Source organism: Populus nigra, chromosome 4 (assembly GCF_951802175.1).
Source record: "Populus nigra chromosome 4, ddPopNigr1.1, whole genome shotgun sequence".
In the NCBI taxonomy this organism is placed as follows: Eukaryota; Viridiplantae; Streptophyta; class Magnoliopsida; order Malpighiales; family Salicaceae; genus Populus; species Populus nigra.
In genome coordinates, this window is record NC_084855.1 from 13,512,746 (window position 1) to 13,524,844 (window position 12,099).

A 12,099-nucleotide genomic window follows, 5' to 3' on the forward strand; every position below is an offset into this window, starting at 1 on the left:
GTATGTTTACAAACCCAGGATCTGCAGGTTGTATTAAATCTGTAGCGAGCGAACAAACTAATTTACGAACTTTGTTAAAGTACCCACTAATAGTTTCACCTAAATGTTGAAATCTCACTTGAACTTCCCTGTTGAAAGCACATAATGCTATTGTATAAAGAATTATTCCAACTTTTTGAAAAACTCACATTCTTCTAGATGCTTCTAACCCATATTGGTTTTCAAGTTGAAAGCAAAGACTTTGAAATATCGCCGCATCAATCCTAAATGTGTTTACACGCGTGTCCAATGTCCATGTAATATTTCGTTCAACCATCGCATTCCAGTGTTGTACGAATCCATAAAAGGTTCTTTGTATATATATAAGTATTATAATATAATATAAGGGCACTCGCCGTGCATAGAACCAATTTATGACGATCAAACTCCCTTTTCCAAAACAACTCACCTTCTTCATTTGAATCATCACCATTGTTGTTGTCATTATCAGAATTATGATTACCACTGGAATCTTCATCGTTACAGAAGAATGACCATAATTAACGTAATTGGCTATGTTATTCATTACATCATCATAAACCCTGTCAAAAGTGCTGAAAACCAGTGCGAATCCATATCTATCATGACATACAAATTTTTTTTGTGTTTAATGGGAATTTAAATTCAAAGTAATTGTTACATACATTAAAGATGTTGTATGAGACATACATTTGTATTATCTTAAAGATATTCAAATTGAAGCAACTTTTTTATAGTAATAGAAATTTTTGGTTTTACAAACTTCTTATTAACTGCTTCCTTACAAATAAAAAACACTGTACTCATAATTATACAAATAAAAAGGAATTTACAAACCTAAGAATGCATTTTGTTTATAATGAATTTCATAACATTGAAAGTAATCGGCTGCAACTAATATTAAATCAAATGCAACTTACTTATTACAGATGTAAAAATAACAGTAATGAGCAATACCAACAATTAGAAACCACCACACCTGATTGCAGGTACTATAACATTCGGTTTCTTCTTGAAAAATGACAATATAAAAGTGATATTGCCTTCACATACTGACTGCTATTTATATACAAATACATAGGAATGAAACTAATATTCCAAAACAATTACCTAACTTTCAAAAGCATGTAACCAAACATTAATAATATCACACCAACTGAAAATTTTGAGTTTAACAACCTAAACCAAACATTCAAAGTTAAGTATACAAACATTCAAATTGCAATAATACTAACTGCAATTTTTTTATGTATGAAACCTACCATTCAAGAGCAAGTAACCAAACATTCAAAGTTAAGTATCCAAACATTCAAAGTGTAATAACAACAAGCATCAATTTTGGTTTCCACGTATTAAACCAACCATTTAACATCAAGTAACCCAACTAAAAATTTTGATTTTAACAACCTAAACCTAACATTCAAAGCTAAGTATCCAAACATTCGAATTGCAATAATAGTAACTGAAATTTTGGTTTCCATATATGAAACCAAAGTTTTGTAACAAGTAACCAAACATTTAAAGTCTACATTTTAGAACTCATCAAATTCCAACCCAACAGCATATTCAGTGATACATAATGTCAAAACATACATGGTAATGGTATTCCAAGTACTTGGTTACAGAAATACACAAATACGTAGGCAACTTCATATATTTCCAGCAATAATTACAGCACAGGGAGTATGAAAAAAATAGTGGAAAAGATTTCAGACAATTAAAAATGTTACAGGATTATAGTATTTAACATAAATGAAAAGACATGAATAGGTTAATAAGTTAAAACCTGTCATTGTCCATCTAAGTTTTTCTTTGTTATTCAAACATTATTTTCAGCCATGATATTTTTCTATCAATAGAACCCATTGCAGCCCACATCTCCCTCTTGCTCCTCGCACAAAAGAATTCAGTTGCAAAGGTATGCAATGCATTACCAAAGTTAACTTCATTAATTAATGCAGATCTTCCATTATATATTCAATGCTACAACCTTTTTTTTTATCTCTAGAAGGAGCTATGCTCTCTATGGTCATGGAGATAGACTCAACAAGTTGATCCAGACATGCAAATAATTTTGCTCCCATTCCAGTTTCCCTTTTCTTTTTTCGGCATTGAGGTGTAGTGTGATGTACACCCTTTCTCTTTGCACTATTGTGGTTACTGCTACCGTTTGCGACATTGCTTCCACCAACCATACTGCTAACATCATGTATGAAATCAGGGATTGCATCCTCCTCAGAGTTGCCACTTTTTTTTTCTATATTAGTTTCCTCATTGGTTGTATTTCTCATTCGAGCAGCCCCATTATCTTCATCTGATAACAGTCTTTGTGAGGGAGTCCAAGCATATTGTCCCGTGGCCATTATGTTACTAAACATGATGTCATATTGGGCACACAACGAGGGCTCTATGCCAACATGCATGAACTTCTTTGCTCCTCTCATTTCATGTGTAATGAAAGTTGGATGTACTTAACAATGATAGTAGATTAATAAATAATACAACAAGACAAAAAATTTTGTGAGGTTATTGATAATGAAAACTAACCTGAATTTTTTTATTTTCACCGTTCATCAGTTGCTGAGATGGTCCCAAGTTCAGTAGACCAACCAACTCTAGTTTCAGTTATTAATTTTTTCCATACCCTCTAGTCCTTTTTAATCCCATCCCATTTGTTTTTAAGTTGAGCTTTTGTTAATGAAAGTCCTGTTTGCTCTTTGAATGAAGTCGTATGAAAAATTTTCAACCAGCTTTGTTGAAATCGGTGTTTGGTATCATGTCTCTCTCAATAGCTTTAATGAAAATGTCACAAAACGTGTGTAACATTACCTTGGTCTAAGAAGCTTTATCATATGTGTCAGACCTATCCATTGCTTAATGGTTGACAATGCAAGAAAAAATGAAACAAATAATTAACTATATAAACAAAATATTGAATGCTGATAAGGGCTAAAATCAGATACTAACATAATAGGAAATTGCATTTCTAATAAAAGATCAATCAAAGAAACTAACAAGAGATTGAATGTTGACAAAGGATGGAAAAAGAAACTATATCAGCTTTAACATCCACAGTTAACAGGCAATTAACTAGTTCAACATAAGATTGAATGATGTCAAATGTGAAATAAGAAACTCGATCAGCTTTACCATCCACAATATAAAAAATAAAAGCTTGACGACATTTGCCTTGTAATTATCAAATAACATAACTGTTGATAACAATATAATGAAATTCTTTGACATTTTACAATTGGTGCTTGTGTATTCCATTACAAAACTAACAGGCAACTATATTTGTCAAATTAATCCATAATGATTGCTCAATTATTTCTTCACAGAGGAAAGAACATCTAAAACTACCCACGGACAACTCAAACCTTTAATTGTGTTTCATTAATTATCAGGGGATTTTATAATTAGCAAAGAAAATTATTAGTTTAATTTACGTTTATTTATTTGTTAGCAATTATCAGCAAACAATTACTACTAGTATTTTCTGATGGCTTAAAAACTATTAATAGTTGACAGTGCAACGAGTACTTTGCCTTTGGCCTTAATTAGTTTAACATAGCAAAAGCCAAAACATAAATAATTAAAGATACATGGAGGCATAAGATAGAGATCTGAAAACAATTAGCAATAATCACTATCCAGAGTAAAAAATTAGTGATTTATAAAAAGAAATAAACAGATCTAGGTTTGAAGGAAAGCAACAAAAATTAACTTAACAATACTATATGAGCAGACCAGTGAATTAAGCAAACTAACCCCTTGGAAATTGCAGCTTTGGTGTCTGAATGAAGCAGGATCTGGATTTCTGTTTTGGGGTTATTGATTGCGATAATGAGAGTTGCTCTTGTTCTTCTTTTTCTGTTGTTAAGGAGAAATCAATGACTACTGAATGGGAAGAAAGAGACGTTGTGATGGTCATTATTATGGATTGTGCAGCAGTAATGGTTTACTGTAGGGTTGATGTGCACAGTTAGGGTTGATTGAAAAGAAATGAATGCGAATTGAAAAACAAACGAGAAAAGAGAAAAGGATGCTTTGGTAAATTTCCAAAGCCTTTTAGATCTCTAGAAAGTTCAACCTGTGGTTGAACTTGTAAAAAACTATTTTTCCATAATCGAGGTCCTGCCTCAGATAAATGGTGGGGCCTACAATTTGTATATTACTTTCAATCGGTAACCAAACATCATTATTAATGCGTTTAGAAGAAACGCAAATGCTACCTCACAGACAAACGAGCTCATAAGATAAAAAGCTGTAAAAGAACATAATTTATGTAAATCTAGTTGTTACTTAATAAACTATCTTCCTTCAATGAGAGAAGCTAGAAACAATATCTAAGATTTAACGTGTGAAGAGGCTACAACTATAACTACAGCACTAAATGTATGTTCACTAACAAAAAATAAGTTTTCTTTTCTAATAAAACATTTAAAAACATGTTTATTATTAAGAATGAAAATAAATTTCTTGACAAAAAGATAAAATAAGTAATAAATAAAGATTACTAATATTATTCATAAAAAAATAAAATTTATATTAAGATAATCTAATTGTAAGGTATTATTTTTATTTCATTCAAATTAAAAATTATCATAAAAAATTATATTTTTAATTCAAGAAAAGAGTCTTTATAGTAGATTTATAATAAAACTTAAATTGATGATGCTAAAATAAAATAAAAAATAATTTTAATCTTTTACATTACTAAAAAGTATTTGTATATAAGTCATGAAATAATAGATTGGTTGATACGGGGATAAAATCTGATATTGATCATATTTGAAACAAAATTAATTAAATTAAGAGATTTGAAATCTGATGATAATATTATCATATTATTTAATCAAATATAATAATATTATGTGAATGTGATAAAACATATTTAAAAGCTAGTAAAATAAGATAAACGAAACTATGAAATGTTTAAAGCGATTTATTTGTGGTTATTTCCATCCCTTCTTTTTAAATGAAAAAAAATAGTTGTTCTTTAGATAGAGAAATAACCTTTTTTATGTTCATTTATATAATTAAGATATTTTTAGTTACTGTCTCAAGATAAAAGAAACTAAGATAGTTGTCGTGATATGCATGGTATCGAATGACAGATCAACCTCCTAAGAGTGGTGAAATTTTTTTTTAGGTTTAATCATAAAATTATGGTTATAAGGTTCAGTAATCACACCTAGTATTATGATCACTAGTAAACCCAATGGTCTGTGAGAGTCCAAGTAAAGGACTAGTTGTGCAAGAGAAAGACACGTCACCCTCAGTGCACCTTACCTAAGGTACGTTGTATTGTTATTTGATTGTTATTCTAAGTCACATTTCTATCCATTGGCTTGCCTAAGGTTCAAGACATATCTCCATTCGTGAGGAAATCTCTACCTTATTAGGTTAAATCCTAACTATTCTAAGGGCAAGACTTATTTATTTCTTGGATATAACTAAGTCCTTGCATAACAAATGACAAACTAATTATAATAGTATTTTTTTTTATATTTTGACGAAACTCTAATGAATAATTATAAACCTGTTACAATATCTATTTTGTATTTTTTTTAAAACATGATAAAAATAATTCTCTTTCTAGAAAATATACATGAAAGTTTTTTATGATTTGGCCGTATGCACAAAGATGAAACATATTTTTGTGTTTTTGTAAAGAGAATTAATTTTATTTTTTTATTTTTTTTATTTTTCAATTAAAAAAACACTTTGGAGAAAACCGAGTATTTTTAATACCGGGTTTATATCTTATAGTGTAAGTCTACAGTCTGATATCATGCAAATAGTTGGAAAAACATGTGAGGGACCCATAAGTATTTTTAAAATTCCCTTTGAAAAAAAATTCTTCTTTTTTTAAATATATATATATATATTTAATATTTTAATATTAGTTATTTATTAAATGGGCTGGACTTGGCCCAACCATCTGGGCTGGGCTGAAACGGGTCTAGCCCGACTCAGTTGGGTAAGGCCGACTAGCGATCTAACAACCTTCTCTCCCCTTATTTTTTTTCTCTCCTTTTTTTTAAATGTTGGTCTGGAGCCCAAGCCTGATCCAATCAGGTTATGCCAATAAAGGGCTCAACCTCTCTCTCTTTTTTTATGTTGAGCTAGGCTGAAACAGGTATAGCCCAAATCCTTGTGGTCATTGGCCAAGCCTAGTGACTACGTTAATTAAATGGCACTACATGCAGAATGAATCCTACGTGCAATGGAAATAATTGTTACGGGGGAGTTTGGAGAAGAAAAAAAAAAGAAAACTTGTCTGGCTGGAGAAGAAGAGTTGCTAGTAGTGTTCCTAGTGGTACTCACAAGTTTGGTGTGTGGCTTTATTTTTTATTTTAAAAGAAAAAAGGATAAATATTGTAGGAATTACCCAAAAATAGGTCATAACAACAACAAAGACAAATAATAAAAGACAAAACAGGAAACAAAGATATAATTGTGTTTGATAATGGTACACAAAATAAAATTATTATCTTTGTATCATGTTTGGTTAATGGTAGATAAGAAAAAATAAAATATAAAAAATTTATTTTACCCTTAATATGTATTATTGTCAAACTTATATTTAAAAAAAATAGATTTTTTTTTTTACTTTGGATTACTTTAAGTGTTAAAATTAATAATAGTACAATAAACTTAGTTATAAAATCCGGATTGGCCTGACAAGTTACCCTGAGACCCGGAAAACTTAGAACCTTGACTAGTCTAAATTTAAGAAAAAAATAGAGGGAGGATTATCGGCTTAACTCATTTAAAAACCCGAATTAACCCATGATCCGTTCAAAACCCGAGCAAAAAACTCATTAACTTTCTTTAAAAAAAAAAAATTTTTACTCAAAACAACATCGTTTTTATCTCTTTTTCAAAAACAAAAATTAAAGTTGACCTGGGTTGATACTCTTGATCTGTGATGAGAGAGTTGTTTCATATCAATCTCCAGATCCGTTTTAAAACTACAATAATAAATTATTTTTATCCTTATATATCTTAATTTAACAAATATAGAATTAAGAGTTTTTTACATTAAAATTTTTTAGATAAAAAAATAAATTTCCTATAGAAACATTTTCTACCTTATATTTTGAAAATAACAAAACTTTATGAGGATATTTTTATATTTGTCTTTCCACCAACAGGTATTTGTATTTTTATTTCTATTCTCTACCTTTATGTTATCCGGAAACAATAAACTATCTAAATATATTTCTATCGCCGCTAATTTTTTATTTTTTTTTGCCTTGTACAGTAATCAAACTCAAACGCAACCATATTACCCCTTTGTTAATTTCAAGCGAACACGAACTGACGAGACATCATGACGGTCTACGTGGACATGTCGAGCCCCTGCTATTTTCTGTCCTTTAGAATTGCCTTCCTGTAAACGACACCTCGTTGTCGGCTATGCTGATAATTCATAGCCTCGTTTCCATCCACGTGTACCCACCTTCTCTACTCACTGTCCACGTGTCTTGCCCCTTGTCACTCCCCAAATTTACACCTTTGCCACTCAAGGAATCCTAAACACTACCAAATATTTTGCCCGTTAACAGAAACATCATTTGCTTCATCATCAATATCTTAATTAATCAGACGTTTAGAAATCCAAGTCTGTTTAAAAAACAAGTAAAACCCTACTTCGCAGCCTCTCTCCATCACTCTTCCTATATATTTATTTTTTTTTGGTTTTGTATATGCTGTTTGGTTTTCTATCAACCATGACCACCGTACCAATGTCCCTTGCATACTCTTCTTTAGCCCTCTCCAACCAAGCCATAACAGCAGATCCATGGCCATGCCCCTTAGTTCTGTACTAAGTTTTTATCGGGAAAAGTCAACAAAAGAAGAAAGAACTCTAGGGTTTTTATTCTTCTTCTTTCTTTCTTTCTTTTTTTCCTTTTCTTTTGTAGAGATAAAGATATGATTATGGGTGGTGGAGAAAAGAGCCTAAAGAACTTCCACCTCCACCTGCCGAATCTTCATCATCACCATCACAAGAAGCAGGCGAGAGATGTTCCGAAAGGGTGTTTGGCTATCAAGGTGGGCCAGGGAGAGGAGCAGCAGAGATTTGTGGTGCCTGTCATATACTTCAATCACCCGCTGTTCATACAGTTATTGAAGGAAGCAGAAGAAGAATATGGTTTTGATCAAAAAGGCACCATCACTATCCCTTGTCATGTGGAGGAGTTTAGGTGCGTCCAAGGCATGATTGACAAGGAAAAGTCCATCCATCATCACCATGTTGGATGTTTTAGGGTTTGATATGTATATCATGAAAAGATCGTGGCGGGTTGTGGTGCCAAACAGGCCTAACCCCATGAATTAGGTCCAGTCTTTTTATTCGGATGTCTAGAGTTAGGACTTCCTTTTTTAAGGTTTTTTTTTCTTTCTTTCTGGTTCTTGATAGACCTTGATGGTTGGACGATGAGGAAATTTTGATGGTGCTGATAAAGATGATGTGTGATCATGACGAGGACAAAATGATGTTGCGATTGTATAATTGATTTCGTTTCTTTTCTGTTAGGAACCAAAATGTGCGATCGAAAAAGCAGAAGTAAATGCTTTTCTTTTCTTTTCGTTTCTTTTCCCTTCTTTTCCTTTCTTGAAGATGACCCTTTGAAAATTTTAATGGTGATGGCATCATTTGTACAGCACAGGGAAAGGAGAGAATAGAAAAGGCTAACCAATGGTAGGGCCATGCCTAGAAGTTTCTTTAAGACTTTAAATTTGCTTGCTTAGTTCAATAATGATCGCTTACAAACACTGAACATATATTGGATACAATAACAATCACGACGCAGCACTCAACAATGACAGACCGAGAATTCTATTCACGTATCTGCACTGACTTTTCCTGTACTCGGTAAACTTTATTCTATACCATAATTAACGCATAATTACCTTTCTTGATTTTTTTGAATTTATTACCAAAGGATTTTTTCCCTTTTGATGAAATATGCTAATTATAGTGGATTATCCCGCTAAGGAAATGAAACGATAATGTCAAGCAGTTTCAAAATCTTTAGTGGTTTGTTTTACCTGTATACATTGGAAAAGGTAAAAGGATAGAATAATCAGCATGATTTTTTGAATTGAAGGATAGAGTTGATCCATGGAGCCATAACTGCAGCGCAAAAGTACCTTAACCGCTCGGGGGTGCGTTGAATACAGATTGTTCTCAAAATGTTTTTTTGTTTATAAATATATTAAGGTAATGTATCTTTTTATTTTTTAAATTAATTTTTAACATTATCAAAATAATCTAAGAATACTAAAAAATTAATTTCAAATAAAGAATATTCAAAACTCTTAAAAAACATGTGGTTGGACCGCGCTGGCAAAAATACCGTGAGTGAATATAAAAAAATAATGCGGTAGTTGATGCTGATGCTCGGAGCCTCGGACCGCATTGAATTGGGTAGGTGAAGAGGGTTATGGAGTCAAGAAATAGCCAGTGGTTTGTGCCCTCCACGTAAGGTAAGTTTTTCGGTTGATGAATATTACAAGTAGTTCCTGTAGGACAGACGCACCTCTGCATGGAAGCCTTGAACAGAAGAGCCAAACAGCACCGATTTCGAACCTTTTACAGCGTAGTATTTATTGAGGGCTGGAGATTATGGTTCGGGAACGACACAGTTTCACTGGCGTCTTTGGCTGTACACAAATGCTACATCTCCAAGATGTTGAAGACTAGCAAAGAGCATTGTGGGGCCCGGTGGTGGGGTTTGACTGTTCTGGATATGCTTAATGTCATTGGTAATTTGGGTATAATAGATAAAGCTTCAATTATTTGCCTAATTAAAAGATTAGTAGGGACAAGGACTTCATCGTATTTTCCCATTTCATGATTTCTGGTCACTGAGATAATGACCTTGCTAAGCAAATAAATATCCCCATGGAATCATTTTATTGGATAATATTTAATTAACTTTTCTATTTCATTGACTAGCAAAGATATAAATCTAACAAATAGAAATAAAAAAGAGAGAGCATCATGAAGGAAGGAGCTAATGCGTCATATTTAAAGCTTTTATTTGGTGTCGTTAGACCAATCTATAATATCTCCAAATCCTATAATTAAATCAATTCCAGTAATTATAAAGAACTTATCTGCAAACATAAGTTAATTCGAAAAATAATATAGAATTAAAAAGAAGTCGTCTTTGAATATCACAGTTCCTTCATTAAAGATAATCTTATATAGCTAGCTATACACTATAATTAAATGGATTACAAACCATTTTCAGTTTCTAATTATCCATTAAAACTATATTCAGAAATTGCTTTTAAGGAACCAATTAGATTCAATTAAATCCATTCAGCATGTCCTCTTTTGGCACGAAATCTAAAACAGAAAGTTTTAATTGGATTCGGTTACACTGCATTTTTATGGACCTTTTAGATGCGTGTAAAATCGAAGTCAAACATGGTTAAAAATCATAATTTTATAAAAAAAGAAGAAGAAGAAGAAGAAGAAGCATTGAAACTAAGAAAATATAAATTCTAGTGGCCATATCATATTAATTAAAGTTGAATAGCCTCTTTTGGTGATAAGCATGTGTCTGTATGGCAATAGTGGTCAAGTGATGATAAAGATGATGAATACTGGAAAAAGAAAAGGAAATTAGTAAGTTCAAAAAGAAAACATAATTATTTGTAATGTTTACCTCTGTTGATGTTTGACAATGTCGACTCGGTCATCCTAGTTCATGTATTCTGAGTCTTTTACAATCAAATAAAAAGGTCATTTGTAATTCTTGCCATCTCAATTTTCAATGTCAAGGTTGTCAATTAGAGAAATCATTGCATTTTTCATTAGGACCTATGAGTCACAAAATTTCTGCTCCTTTTAAGTTGATTTTTAGTGATGTTTAGGGACTTGCTTTTATTTTATCTTCTAATGGTTTTTGATATTTTGTCATTTTTGTTGATGCGCGTACAAATTTTCTTTGGTTTTATCTTATTGTTGTCAAATCTAATATATTTAATGTGTTTCAGTAGTTTCAAGTTCAAGTTGAGCGATAATTTTCTCGCAAAATTAAATTTGTTCAAACTGATTGTGGTGGTAAATATCACAAATTAAATTCCTTTTTTTAAAAAAATTGGTATTCTCCATTGCTTAATCTGTCCACATACTCATGAATAAAATGGCACTGTTGAGCGCATCATCGATATATTGTTGAAATTAGTCTTACTCTTCTTGGTCAATGTAAGACACCTCTTAAATTTTGGATTTATGTTTTTGAAACCTCTGTATATCTCATCAATCATATGCCAACACCTATCTTGCATAATAAATCACCATTTAAATGTTTATTTACTCAACCACTTGATTATATCTTATTGCATACTTTCAGGTGTCTTTATTTTTCTTTACTATGTCTTTATAATACTCATAAATGAGACTATCATTCTACTTCATGTGTGTTTTTAGGCTATATAGTTCATCTAACTTTAGTTATCGTTGTCTTAACTTGTCATCTCATTGTATTTACATCTCTCGTCATATCTGTTTTCACAAACATCATTTTTCATTTATTGAGTCTAATTGAGTTCTCCATACTAGTTGCTCTATATCTACACCTACACTCACTATAAACATTTCTTCCCTTACTACCTTCCCAATCCCAAAAACCTTAGCCCCTCGGTCCTCCCTCACCTCCCTATCGGTTTCATTATCTCCACCTACATCCTTGTGTCTTGATCATTCTCAAGGTTTAGGTTCTATCGTACCACCATTGTCTCCGTCTGACTCACCTATTTTTGTTGCATCTCTAACTTTACTTTTGGGTGCTTCTTCTCCTTCCAGTACCTTTGCTCAATCCACGTTTTGTTTAGACCTCGTTGTTGATTTCTCTAGCTACTCTCTTCCACAACAATTCATGTCAATCTCGTTTGATGTCTCTTTAGCACCTTGAAAGCACCATATGGTTTTACATCCACGACAAAACATGTCTGCTAATTTAAGTTTGGTTTCTGACACTTCGTTGTCTTCAACATCACGGATAACTTTTTCTCCTGATCTTGAACCACTTATTTGTAAGGAAGCTAATTGGT

General features: G+C 31.9%; 1 protein-coding gene and 1 pseudogene across 1 annotated transcript; one reads left to right on the plus strand and one right to left on the minus strand.

Moving 5' to 3' along the window:
- Nucleotides 1–1,833: 1,833 nt before the first annotated feature.
- Nucleotides 1,834–2,889, minus strand: LOC133692070 (L10-interacting MYB domain-containing protein-like; annotated as a pseudogene).
- A 4,718-nt stretch (nt 2,890–7,607) lies between these two features.
- Nucleotides 7,608–8,619, plus strand: LOC133691609 (auxin-responsive protein SAUR32). The gene has a single exon (XM_062112188.1). The coding sequence runs from the start codon at nt 7,963–7,965 to the stop codon at nt 8,302–8,304; it is 342 nt and encodes a 113-aa protein (XP_061968172.1). The 5' UTR covers nt 7,608–7,962; the 3' UTR covers nt 8,305–8,619.
- Nucleotides 8,620–12,099: the final 3,480 nt, after the last annotated feature.

What these genes read in the sequence shown, in the direction of transcription:
- LOC133691609 (XM_062112188.1), top strand. Translation starts at nt 7,963, where the DNA reads ATGATTATGGGTGGTGGAGAAAAGAGCCTAAAGAACTTCCACCTCCAC.